The sequence below is a fragment of the Diospyros lotus genome, chromosome 10, assembly GCF_014633365.1.
Source record: "Diospyros lotus cultivar Yz01 chromosome 10, ASM1463336v1, whole genome shotgun sequence".
Classification (NCBI taxonomy): Eukaryota; Viridiplantae; Streptophyta; class Magnoliopsida; order Ericales; family Ebenaceae; genus Diospyros; species Diospyros lotus.
Genome location: NC_068347.1, coordinates 2,683,270 through 2,697,837, shown reverse-complemented (window position 1 = coordinate 2,697,837; position 14,568 = coordinate 2,683,270). Strand labels below are relative to the sequence as shown.

At 35.4% G+C, this 14,568-nt stretch overlaps 1 protein-coding gene across 1 annotated transcript in view; it reads left to right on the top strand.

The window, feature by feature from the left end:
* The first annotated feature begins 2,451 nt into the window (after positions 1-2,451).
* LOC127811570 (leucine-rich repeat extensin-like protein 5) overlaps positions 2,452-14,568 on the top strand; it is a 99,129-nt gene continuing 87,012 nt past the window's right edge. Inside the window, 3 exon segments of the mRNA XM_052351549.1 lie at positions 2,452-2,827; positions 7,552-7,839; positions 8,483-8,765. Of these exon segments, the coding sequence (XP_052207509.1) occupies positions 2,684-2,827; positions 7,552-7,839; positions 8,483-8,765 (715 nt within the window). The 5' untranslated portion in view covers positions 2,452-2,683.

Here is a 14,568-nt window from a genome sequence, read left to right as displayed (position 1 = left end):
ATAATTGTTTAGACTAAAAATGTGTAAAATTCTCTTTCATTGGGACATCTCAAATATATCGCAAACGGCATAGCTCTCATGTTCGGAGTTTTACTTAAAGAATAGACATTATTTATAAGAATATTAATTTTTAATAAATTTTGAAAAGGGTCTATGTTTTTTTATAAATATGTAAACACTTATTTCAAGAGAGGTACGTCTCTGATACTAATTTCAATACGATTTTCAAATTTTTGGTATCTGACTTAACCATCGAAGTGTTTGCACGGGAATTATCCTGCACTCTTTGATCGTTCACTTTCTTGCAGAGATCAAATGGCTTGATAACGACATTTTCAATCAATAAATTTATTATTGGATTCGAACAACAATAATATATAAACATCATATTTAGTCTTGTCAATCATTAAAATTTTTAATAAAAAAGAACAAGTCTTGATAATTTTTTTTATTTTTTAGAACGTCATTTATAGTATTATACAAGCAAATACTAGGTTTTGACGCTATAAAACTTTATTAATAAAGTTTTTTTTTTCAAAATGCATTTTATATATCTTATTTAAAAAGTAAAAATTAACTATGTTAACAAGATTTAAACACGACTTCTGAACAATAATTGACTTTTGAAACAACTTTATCACTAAATCGAGACTTATTTTGTTTAAAATTTTGCTAAAAACATTAAAATTAAAATTTTACTTTCAAAAGTCACCCAATAAACTTTCACTTAAAATTTATATTTCTTTTACACATGCATAGTATGAGTCTAGAATATATCATATGCATAATACTATTGATTGATCGACTCTCTTCTACGAGACTATTTTAAAAATGGTTGGTTATCATCTAACACATACACATTTATCGTTAATTAATAGTAATTAATTTTGTAAATATTCTCAAAATACTTTCATTCTTTGTACACTCTTCAAAAATCACACAAAAGTTAAAAAAACTAAAAAGATTATAGAATAATTGTTGCCGGTCAGTAATGGGTTTTCCTATCTCCAATCGTTGGTAAGAAAGAGAGGGGGGTAGGGTTGCAATCGAACCAAACTGAGTCGAGCTTTGCAAACTCAGCTCGACTAAGCAAATCTGACCACAGGAGTGGAGCCTAAAAGCTAGGCTCGAGCTCGATTAACATAGTCCGAACTCGAGTCGGGCTTGCCACCATGCTCGAGCTTAGTTGGCAACGAGAGCGAAAGATACGACGATTAGTAGCGGCCAAAACGACGAGAAAGACAAAACGACGGTGAGATATATGAGGCAACAAGCTTCAACAACGGGACTATTCATCTTTAAAACTGGCAACAAGAGGCTTCAACGACAAAAGGTGGTGGTGACAGGCTTTAGTGGTAAGAGACAACAACGACAAGCAATGGTAGCGTCGAGAGGAGAAAAAAGAAAAAGATAAATAGGCGGGTGGTGAAGGAAAGAGGAGAAGAGAGGAAAACATGAGGGAAAAAGAATAGGTTTCATAGAAACCTCTCAAGTGCATATGATATATATTATAATGATAAAGAAAATGGGTTTTTTGAAATGTCCCCACTAAGTACATGATATATATTATAATAATGATATATCTATATATTATATATAGATACAATGATGATATGTATATATATATAGTTATGTTAATTAATATATTTATAAAATATATATCTAATATATATATATATTATTTAATCGCGAACTTCAAATCGAGCTGAATCACGAGTCTTTAATCGAGCCAACTCGCGAGCTAACGAGTCAAGATTTATTAAACTCAAGTTTGATTCGTTTACAAATCGAATTTCAAAATTAAACTCAAGGTCGAATTATTTAGCTTAACGAATGAACTCAAACAACATTTTATTAATCCAAATACCAAGCCGAGCCCGAACAATTCGAGTCATTTGCAACCCTAGAAAGAAAGGTAGGGAGATCCGGAGTCAAAGATCAAACCCAAAGATCTTAGATTGAGATCTTCAAACCTAATATGCCCACACAAATAGAGATAAGTGTTTGTCACTAAAAGGGTTTTACTAAAAACCCTTCCAATTGCAAAATTGTTGTCAAAATAGATAGAGAATGAGGAAGGAATGGAGAAACTTACTACGCCAACAATGAACGATGATCGTAGAAGTCAATTATGATAATAAAGATAAAGATGAAGGCAACGCTCCCTTCCTCCCTCTCTATCTCTCTCCTTCAGATCTAAAATTTGGGTTCTAATCAAAACCCATCCATTGGTGAAGCATGCAATGAGAGGGGGGGGAGGAGGAGGAGGGAGAGAAAGGTAAATAGTTTGGATATAGGAATAAAATTGTTAAAATTGAAGTACTTTTATTTTAAAAAATATAAAAAGAATAAACCTCACGGATATCTCATGTAAGACGAGGGTGGCGTCACAGAGGATGGGCAACCGGTTACTAGAAAATTGAGAGGTTCCGGGCATTTTCTGTCTCCAAGGGCTATAAGTAATCCAAGAAACGAAGTCGTCGTATGTATAAAATAAATGAAGGTCGGTGAGGGATAGGATATAATCCGTCTTGAAAAACGTTTTCCAGCACACCAGTTTGCTTTCTCTACGAAACTTTGCTTCCCCGCAAACCCTAGCCCCTCTCTCTCTCGCTCGCTCTCGCGCTGATCTATCTGTGTTCTCGACAAGTTGAATTTGAGATCGCGTTCCGAATCTGTGGCCATGGCTTCCGGATCTTCGGGTCGCAACAGCGGCGGTTCGAAAGGGTTCGATTTCGCCGCCGACGACATCCTTTGCTCCTACGACGACTACGCCAATCAGGATGCCGCTCGCTCCGATGCCGCGATCGCCTCCAACTCGGCTAAGGTATTATTTTACTTCATACGCTCGGATCGGAGTTGCCTGTTTGGTTGTGTAGGGTTTGGCGGTTTTTGATTTGGAATACCGGAATTTGACCGAGGATTTTGAGTTTTTTTAGATGTGCAACTTGAAGCTGATGCGTTTGTTTGTGAATTTCGTTCTTTCGCTGGTTGGAAAGGTTATTGCATCTTGCTTTAACAGGATTTCGAATTCATTTTCTTTCCTATATTTTGCGGTCTATGCGAGCTTTAGCGTTAGTTTCAGGGGTTTTGGACTTTTTTTTTTTTTTTTTACGGTGAGAGAGTAACTTATAAATGGAAGTTGTAGCTGATTAATTAGGATTGGAGTTGATGATCGGGCATTGCCAGAGTTTTGGGGAGCACAACAGTTATGGGGCTGTTATTTTGTCACTATGGATTCTTGAGCGGTATAATATCATATAGAACATAACTAAGATGATTAATTTTTTTATTTTGGCTAGAAAATGTGGGGTTTTAAATTATGTTAGTTGTGTTCCAGTGGGTGGTGTATGATGTTGGCTTGTCTCTCAAGTTGGTTTGGATTAAGTTATGGATCTTTGGGCCGAGGACCTTGTATTTAGTAGTTTGCAGGAAACAAATTGGTATCAAGAAGATGCTTCATAGGGGCTTACACAATATTGCAAGGGAAGGCTATAGGATGGGGTACCCTTCAATACCATGGTTCATTTAGGATCAAGAGGAAATGACTAAATGTGTCATATATGATCTATTTCTTTTTCTTGCTTGGAAAAGAAAACTGTCATATACATAGTTTTGAAAGGCGCAAGGTGCAGTAAGGCGCAAAGGGTCCTGGAGCCTGAGGCACAAAGTGAGGCGCGCCTTTGCGAAGCGAGGCATACCTTTTAGAAAAAAAACTCAAAATCTTGTAAAATCATAAAAAACTGTCAAATTATCAATAATAACACATGCATATCATTAATGATTCATTATCTTCAAATTCTAAACTAACATCATCAAAGTTGATTCATTCATCATGCAAATTCTAAACTAGAAATATCATCAAAGTTCAAACTTAAAGTCTCAAACTCAAACAAGTACCAATCATTATGCAAAGTTCTAAACAAACATATAAACACTACAAGTCCACAATCAATAAAGAAGTTTTAATCAATCATCATTAAGGAGATCATCAACATCAAGGTCAATATCTTCATCATCCCCTTCAATCAAGAAAATGTTTTCATTTTGAAAAATACTATTTTTCTAAGTTTGGAAGATTAGCACATTATAAGGATACATGTAAGAAAATGTTTTCATTTTGAAAAACTATGTCCCAGTATTTTGATAGCTAATATTCATTGTTGTTAAAATGATTTTTAATGAATTTTTCAAGAAATAGTAGGTATGTATTTTGGGAGTAGTAAAATCGCTAAATCCCGAATTTGTACTAAAATCAAAATTCTATTTTCTTATTCTTATGGATTTTGATTTTTTAGATATTTTTATTGAATCCAAATGGGGGGTACTTTCTTATTTACATTTATGTATTAAAGTAAATGGAAGGTAAAATATAAATAAAAGAAAATGTGGACATTTACTTAAACTAAAGAAATGTAAATATGTTGTAATGTATACATATTGGAACTGAGAAGATGGGAGGAATTGGGCTGCTTAGATTTTAATTAAAACCTAGGTTTCATGAGGCGCGCCTTTTGCCTCAGCGCCTCACCGTGCAAGGCGCGCGCCTCACTGAAATTGCCTCGCCTCGGCCCAGGGGAGGCGCTGAACTGGCGCCTTAAGGCGCCTTGCGCCTAGGCACGCCTTTAACAACTATGGTCATATATGATTCATAGAGATCCTTAAAGTCAGTCTGCTTTGAAATATAGTGGATGGTATTCATTCCATATAACTTAGACCTCCTTGGATTGGCCAGGTCTCCTTTTTACTACAATACAGGAATTATAAGTTCCTAGATTGAAAGGTGAATTATCTTGCTGCCTGAGTGATGATGACTTATTCTTTAAATTCTTCAGTATATTCTGCATTCAAATGTTATGCCTCAAATTTTTTATTATTTGCTTATTGGAAATAAAAATTTACTATTCCATTCAAGAAAGATGAAGTTGCTGAATTAGTAAATTTTCTTCATACTAATTCCTTTTAAAATAGCCTCTTTTGTTTTTTCAAGCTTATCTCCAATGATCTGAAAACAGGACCATACCAGCCAGTTCAACTGATCAAGCTGTGAACTGGCAGCTTTCTATGCTGAACTGCTGTTGAACTGGCGAACCGGCCAGTCTTCACTGGTTCAGCTATGCCATACAGAAGGGGAGTGGGTAACTTTTAGAGCTTGGTGATTCTTCAATCTTCACTGATTTTGTTCCAAATTAAAGCAAAAGAACCTTAGATTTTGGCTCAAATCTTGGCTCAGCCTGGTAGTCTTCATCATCGAACTTTCTATTTTTCAATTTCTTCACTGAACCTTCAATCTTCTTCACCAATCTCCAACAAGATTTGAGTTCCAGAACCTCAACATTTTTTTATACAAACACATTCAGTTTGGAAAAGCTTGGATGAGGTAAGAAAAAAGGAAGATCAAGAGAGAAAAATGAGTTGGCAAGAGAATAAATCAAAAATCAAATGAACATCCCTGCAAATCGACTAGAGAACAAAGGAAAAAACTTAAAAAGGAGTTCCTGCAAACTTCTATTGGGAAAGAAAGAGGATGCCCCTGCAAGTGCAAGGATGTTCTCTCCTCAAAAGGAGCCCCTTCAATTGCAGGGCCTTCTTTTGAGACAAATCTTGTCTCAAAAGACAAGACTTGCACAATTATAAATTTAAGATATGTAATATTCTACATTCTATATAATGCTGTAATACTATATTCTAATTGTATAATTTTCACTTTCTCAGCGAAATTATCATACAATTGAAAAATAAGAATAAGAATATTATTTTTATCTTTGATTTTTTCTTTACTATATTTCAAATTTTTCATATTTCTTTATTTAATAAAAATACATTCTAGTTTGACCACTGTCTGACCAGTGAACCTTGAACCTCTCCCCTTTCCTATTCTATACCACGGTTTGATTTTTGTAACATTGCGTAGCACAATGAAATGTACATTACATAATGTAATCTATTTGTAGGATGTCAATGTAGGGGAATATACAAGTACCTTAGATGATGTAGAGTAGTAATAGAAGGATTATGATGTTATAAATTTTTAATGAAAAGGCAAGCAATATAGAAGATCCTGTTGAAGAACTAGGGAAGAGTTTGAACTGGCTGGTGGCTTTACAATTTTTTGGATTGCCTACTTTCAACCAGTGAAAAGTTTCGAATAAGTGAAGTAGTTATTGTGCATTTGGTTCTAATTGGTCTTACTCCACTCCTTTTATTTACTGGGAAGGGTGCTAGAGCCCAATTTGAGACAAAGAAAGGTTTAGACCATCCCTTGTGATGTTAGTTCATCCCTTTTAGGAAAATGAAGGCACTTCTCTTGAAACCTAAGAAGGAGAAAGTTCAGGAATGGCCCAGTATGAGATGCTAGTTTGTTTGAGGAACACTAGATGTCTGATTGCATGATCACCAAAAGCTCTCTACTGCAATATAGACTTTTATCTGTAGACTTTTGCGATACCATTATGCTATGTAAATTTTGCTGGAGTGATCAAATATTCTTCCAGTAACTCAAGAGGACAAGGTATAATGGAAGTGTAGGTTTCCTTGAAGGCCTCAGCTAAGGGTTATTATGATGCTTTACTGATGGGGAGGAATAAAGTGAAGCAATTCTGGTGCAAGATTTTCATATTAGAATTGTATTTGGGAATGATTAGTCATGGGCTTATTCGATTTGTAAGATTTGTACATATATAAATTTTTGGGTTTAGCAAACTGAATAACAGAGGTCTTAAAAAGCTGAGAACTCTCTGCAACTGGTAAAGGTATCACCGTATTTGTTAATTTTCATACCTTGTATATGTCCCGTTCTGAGTTAATTGTCGAAAAGTTTTCAAAAAGAAGTAAATTGAAAGTCCTCTAATTTTGTCCTATTTTATTAATTTCTTTTACTTTTAGTTCTTTTGTTTAAGTCATGGAGTTTTTTAAATCAAATTAATGATGTCTAATAAGTATTTAAGTCAATCTGCAAACCACTTAATGCAACTGTTCACAAAGTTCCCAATTATACTTGTTTGATGTGTTTTATAAAGTTATCAGGACTTGAACAACATAAATGAAAGTAGGACTTGATTAAAAAATGTGGCAAATTTAGATGGCTTTAAGTGTACTTATTCCTTTAAAAAGAACCAAGTGCTTTGCACCCAGCAGTTGTTATCATGATGCTATGAACTTATCATGACACTATGAACTTGCTGGTGGTTCTGGAGAAAATGTCCTGCTATTTCTGTGTCTTCTTAACACATTCTACCGAGCAGTTTTAGTGACTAGAGAACGCAATATTCATATTCCAATGTTCAAAATGGTGAAGAATCCTACATATCCATTTGGTGGAGAATAGTGGATCTGCCCAGATGATGGTTTGAGGAGACTACCTATCGAGTACTTGTAGATATTCTAGCCTTTTTTTTTTTTTTACATTTAAAGATATTTTTGACATTATCTATTGATTGTTAATTGGATTGATACTGGTTATTATCGATGAATATTATTGCATGGTTATGTTTATAGATTGAATTTCAGTTGTATTTGGCAGCCTGTTAATGCTTTGTTCCTATTGGGCAGGAATTCCATAAAAGCAGGATGGCAAGATCTTCAATGTTCACTGCTCCTGCCTATAGTCCACCAGAAGAATCTTTTAACCAAGATTTGGTGTCTTCTGTTGAAAAAACCATGAAGAAACACACTGACAATCTCATGCGTTTTCTTGAAGGAATTAGTTCGCGTTTGTCACAGCTGGAATTGTATTGTTATAATCTTGATAAATCTATTGGGGAAATGCGTTCTGATTTAGTTCGTGATCATGAGGAGTCAGATTCGAAGCTTAAATCTCTTGAGAAGCATATCCAAGAAGTGAGTTCAACTTTCTACAAATGCAATGCCATTTGTTGTTTGTATTTCAATTTTCTTCCTCCTCTCATTCTTATTCTATTGTAGATCATGCACTGATACCTGGCATTAGTGATACAGATAAAATTCCACCCTTCAGTATGCTCCTTTGTTTGACTGCTATGGCAATCCTACATGCACACGGTAGCCCAGTGCATCCTGTAGGCAACAAAATTGATGTTTTGAGTCCTAAAATTCATGCTACTAACATAAGTAAAAACTACTGTTATGCTGGATTTCCCAATATCGATGGACTTCAGAGCGAACATTGCTAAAGCTGTACATATGTTTCTAGATGTTGGAGCTGCCATTTTTTTTTACTTGTAAGGCATAATAGTTATAGTAGTTAGTTGAAGGCTCTAGATGTTGCACATTTTTTCTTATTTGTTACACTTTCCATCAGAGCAGTAGATTCACATTCATTATTGGTATGAAGTACGAAGAATGTAGCCTGCCATGGATTTTTGGTTGAGTTCTGACATTTGCTGTACTCAATCTTTATAGATGTGCTTTGTTGTCTGTTTCTGTTGTCTATATATGTTCACTAATCTCATGGCGGTTCACAACTCAAGTGATTGAAGCAATTTTAATATGGCGTTCACTACAGGTTCACAGGTCTGTACAAATTCTAAGAGACAAGCAGGCACTTGCAGAAACACAGAAAGAACTTGCCAAGCTTCAGCTTGCACAGAAAGAGTCCTCTTCCACAAGTCATTCTCAGCAGAATGAGGACAGAGCTCCACAACCAGCTTCAGATCCTAAAAAGAATGATAATTTACCGGATATGCATGGCCAACAATTAGCTCTTGCTCTACCCCATCAAGTTGCCCCACAGCCTTCAATGCCTGCCAGGCCTCTGGAGCAGCAGCCGCAGCAGCAGCAGCAGCAGCCTATGACACCGTCTCCACCTCAAAGTGTGCCCCAATCACAGGCATACTATTTACCGCCAACCCAGATTCCGAATCCCCCAGCCCCAGGCCAGCCATCTCAGGGTCAGTATCTTCCATCGGATTCTCAATATCAAACTCCCCAAATGCAAGAGACCTCCATGGTTCCAGCAGCACCAACACCGTCTCCAGTAAATCAGCCACGACCCTTCCCCCCATTACCCCTATACCAGCAGCAGTGGTCACAACAACTGCCCCAGCAGGTCACACCACCACAAACATCTATGCAACCCCAGATCAGGGGGCCGACCACAACGGTTTACACTCCTTACCTGCCAAGTCAATCCGCAAACTCCTCTCCACCGGAGCCACTTCCTATCAGTATGCCAATGCAAGTGTCGTATTCAGGAATTTCTCAACCAGGTGGAAGCCGAGCAGAAGCAATGCCTTACGGATATGGTGGGCTTGGCAGAACTGTTCAGCAGCCGCCACAGCCTCAGCAGCAGCTTGAGAGTAATTTTGGAGGTCAGCTGAACGATGTATACCCTCCCTCTGGTTCACATCCTTCCCTCTCCCCTGGGAATGCTTATATGATGTACCAAGGTCCGAGTGAAGGTGGCCGGGCACACCATCCACCCCAACCACCACACTTCCCAAAAGGCGGTTATCCCCCAACAAGCGTTCCCATTCAGGGACCGCAGCCACCAAGTGCTGCTGCTAATCTTATGGTTCGGCCACCTTCCTTCATGCGCAATCACCCCTACGGTGAGCTGATCGATAAATTGGTGACCATGGGTTACAGGGGCGATCATGTCGGTAGCGTGATTCAGAGGCTGGAGGAGAGTGGACAGCCTGTGGATTTCAATGCCGTACTCGACATGTTGAATGGGCATCCATCTGGGGGGGGTCCTCCGAGAGGATGGTCAGGGTAAGCCATTCTTATTTATCCCCACCCTCCCCCCCAAAGTCGTCCATTTTTAGTGACCTCTCTTACCCCGTTTTAGCTTCTTGCGTGCCAAATAAAAGTCAAATTGTAATTTGGAAGAAGATATTCTGTTATATGTATGGATTGAGTGATGTAAGAATCCTTGTGTATATCGTCGTTTTACTTCACTCTTGAGATTTTATGCTTGGTCTTCTGGCTCTTAACAAGAGAAGATGCCCTGGTACTCTTGCTGGGTCTGCTAGCATTTCCAGTGGGCAACTTCCCTTCAAGGTGCATCATTCATCTTTGAATCTTGGTAAATGTATAATGTAGTTGTCGTCAATTGATTACCCTAATTTGCTGGAGTTAATTGGCTAATCAAACGCTTTAAAACCATAGGGATGGGGCGTTCAGCTATTGGACAATGCTATTAAGGGGGTGCCTCCTTGGCAATAGCATGGACATGACCTGACCCATCACTATCATTCACCTGCTGCTGGGACCAATCTTAATAGAAGAGACCGTCATCTAGTGCAGTGCTGTCAAACGGGGCATGGGCTGTGTCTGGGCTGCGACCCATTTGACATCCCAGCTCAGTCTAGTGTGTCGATCATGAAATCAACATAGGGTGAGCATTTGATCGGTTTGTTACCGAAAATCCAATCAATGTTCCATTCTTCACCGAAAACAAGCAAGCGCCTCAGAAAGCAAGTCTTAAGTATGGGCTAAATCTGAGCATTACAAAAATGATAGTATCTTAGGTGTAGGCATTCGAGTAAACTAATCAAAGTGCTAGAATCGAGTAGATTAAAATTCAAATTTTACAAAAAATTGAATTGAATCGATAAAAAAAAAATGAACAAAGTGAAAATTAAAAAAACCAAATAAATATAAAATAAATGAATTGACCAAAAAAATTAGAAATCTAAAAAAAAATTGAAACACAAAAAAATCAAACAAACTGACAAAACCAAAAAACCAAACAATTGAAAAGTGAAAATTGTAAGAGTGGGTTGGTTGCAACTCTTGGGTTGCTGGTCAGAACAAAGAGGAAAGATTAAGATTGGTTGAGACGGCAATAGCTGACAAGAGACTCGAATCTTCTATTCGAGTCAACAAGAAACGAGAGTTAAGATGACAACCGAAGGTGAAGGAAAAAGCAGAAGGAATGATCGGTTCTGTCAATTCTTCTTCTATTCTTCTTTTTTTTTTTTTTCCAGTATGACAATGCAAGTCAAAAACAATGTAATTTTGAAATTTCCATTCGATTATTTTGGTTTTCTTCAATACAAAAATTGAATCAAATTGAAATAATCAAAATTACTAAAAGTTAAAACTGAACCAAATCGAATCTTATTAAAAACCAAACTAAATGGATAATTTCATTCGTTTCAATTCAAATATTCCAATTAAATCAAAATTTTACACATTTCCACCTCCTTGACCCACCCACGAATAAGAAAGAGTGTCAACATCCCACCCAGCTTTAACTGTTACGATTACGCGTTTGTTTGTTTGTTCGTGTCTCCATCTCAAGTCATTTGACAATGTTTCCTTCATCCATTGGGACACTCGAAGGAGACGTCGAGTCCGATAAGAGGAATATTGGCACTTCATTGATTCATTCATACTGAATTGTTAATATGGCAATTTTACATTATTACCATGAACTTGTATAACATTTCCAAACTAGGTCACCCGTCACTCATATTATATAGTTATTTTGATATATTCCTGGATTACATAATTTATTACAAGTCTTTGTAACATGAAAATAATATGTTTGCTTATATAAATGACTAAATGTCCATATAATTCACCATTTATAAGTTTTCTATATGTAACTGTTGAGATATGATTCAAAATAATTGATAATTGTTTCGTTTACATTTGGATTTCATTTCATGTGCATTTATGTTGCATTTGGTTGATTTATGTGTGTAAAGTGGCTGGTTATTTCTAAACTGTTGATCTACTTAGAAACCCTAAATCGAGTAGCTACCAGCTATTTTTCCCTTTGTATATAAGCTTTCTTTGGCATCCCAATTGGCAGATCGAGACACACTGTCTTCACACATGAATGAGAGAAAACTGAACGAAGAAAGATCGAAATTCTAATCCAACAACCAGGTGTTGATCTTTCACTATTTTTTATGGATCGATGAATGTGAGAGACGTATAGAGAGGTTGTCGATGTAAGAGTACGGGGATTGCTCTTGATGTGAGCGTGTACTCTAGTACTAGGGAGAAGCCTTGTTGTGCGTAGGATAGTTTTGATCTGAACATATAAACGTTGTATTCATTTTTCTGCTTTCGTTGTGTGTGTTGTGTTTGTATTTTTGTTTCTTTGTTTTTGTTCGGATGTGGATCCTAGTACTGCTGTAGTTGGTTGTGTGGTTTATTTCACAAAATATTAACAGTAATGATATATATTTATATAGAAACAAAGACTTATATTTAGGTTTTTTTTTTATGTAAGTAACAACCAAAAAATGTGTACAACTTTAAGGTCGGACATACCTCAAGCCCATACACATTGTTATCAAATTTGTGAGTCAACTCGTGTGAGTTTATAAGTCATGTAGTTTTAAACAAGTCAACTCATTTCTAAATTCAAATTTTTAGAAATGAATATTTATAAGTTTTAAACAAGCCATACACATTATAAATAAATTAATATTTAAAATTTTCATATTATTTAGTATTTTGAAATCAATAAATGAAGTTATTTTGAAATAGGCATATATATGTATTTTATTCATAAAGTTTACAGTTATAAATTGTAATAATCATATTATTAAGTAATATTAATAATTTTTTTATAAAATTATGTTATTCTAAACATATATTTACATACATACATTAAAGGGTATTTTTAATTATTTTTAAAATCTTACGATTTTATGATTCAAATTTACAATTCAATTTTATGGACTATTATTCGATCTTACTTAAAATCTCAATTTTAACAACCTAATTGATACAAAATATCACACTAAAATATCTAAATAACTAATAAAAATATACAACGCAAAAAAAAATGTACAATAGTTAGAAAAAATCTTCACCACCACCAATTTCTAAAAGCTTTCGGATGAAAAGGCTTCCCTAAAAATCATGTTGGCTTATATCTATGTTTATAATATTATATATATATCTAAACACCCACTTTTAGTGTTACAAAGCTTTGTCAATATTATTTTTTTTTAAATGCTCTTTATCTATATTGGTTACAAAAATTAACTAAACTAACAATATTTAAACGCACAACCTCTAAATATTAATTTATTATTCAAACAATTTTACCATTACACTAAAAATTATTTTGTTTAAAATTTTGGCTGAAAAATTAAAATGCAAATTGTAACTGTCAAACGTTACCTAATAAAATTTTATTTAAATTATTCTTTACACCTGTATATAGGCTGGTATATATATTATATATACATATACATTGTATATGAAATGGGTTTGGCCATTAATGAATTTGACTCACTGTTCAACATTCCCAAGGCAAAATTTTGATCTCCCAACCTTGTCTTGACTTGGCTTACAAGTATTTGTTTTAGGGGTGAAGAAGAAGATGCCTTCAACCACATTTTCTTGCCCCACTTTCCCGGAAAATGTTTAGGAATGTGAAAGCAGTACTGCAACTGGTTTTTAAAAATTCAAAATGAATAGAGAGATGCAATTTGGCATGTTCTAAGTAACTTACATTTAGCAATTCTCACCCCCAAAACTAGTCTAATGTGATGTTAATGGATCAAATTAATTACTTAATTGTTAAGAGTTGCATCAAACAAATCATATGGAGGGATAAGAGAGGGGATATCAAAAATCCAATAAGACTCATCAATCTACATCGATATCCACCATTTTAAGATAATGAGATAAACCCACTCGATCAATTAAAGATTAAGCTTTTGAATGAAAAAAATTGCAAATCCTCTCAAAATGCAAAGTTTTAGATGATTGAACAAAACTACCCTTGCAAGTCTCACAACTTCAGATAACACTTGACATCAAATTGTGGTGCTCTCATTTTGGTCTATACTAGGGTGTCGTAGAGGTGAAATAATAATTTTTTTAATCAAAAAAAGAGAAGAGTGACGGAGAAGGAAAGGCCGCTAGAGAGAACAAAAAAAAAAAAAAAAAAAGGGAAAAAAATAAGAGGAAACAATGAGAAAGAATGAGACTATGAGAGAGACTGGGAGACTTAGTTATGAATTTATGAATCGGGGGGGGGGGGGGGGGGGTTCTTATAGGGTAATAATGGTTCTAAGCCCGAGTGCTTATAAACTAGAAACTCTTTAGGGTAATGTTGTAATATCCTATGTTCGTATAAGATTGTCACGTAATTTCGATGAGTTTAGAATATTGAAAAATTGGCTTAATAGTAGTTATCAGTACCGAATCAACTGCAGGGAGTGTCTCGGAGTAAAATTATTTAAGGAAAATAATATGATCTCGATGAGCGTTTCAAGATAAGATTTATGGTATCAAAAGAAATCGAAACGGGAACGATTTTCGGTACAGCTAAAATACAGCTGTCATTTAGACTGTAAAACCGAATTATTGTAGGAAACTCCCGAAAAATCAACGGAACCCTAGGGGAGATTCGGTTTTGCGCAATGAGTAACCCTTCAGTGGTTTCGATATGAAACAAAGATTCCGAGAGAACGCAAAGGCGAAATCGTCTATATCGAGTAAAATTTAAGTTATTAATTATGAATTTTCGGTATTAAAATACAAATTTAATCGATGTTTGAGGGCAGGGTTGCAATAAGAAAATTACCCAAGTGATATTATGATAAAATTAAGGTTTAATGTGTAAATTCTCTTAATTTAAAGTGTAATATATAATTATATATATATTTATAT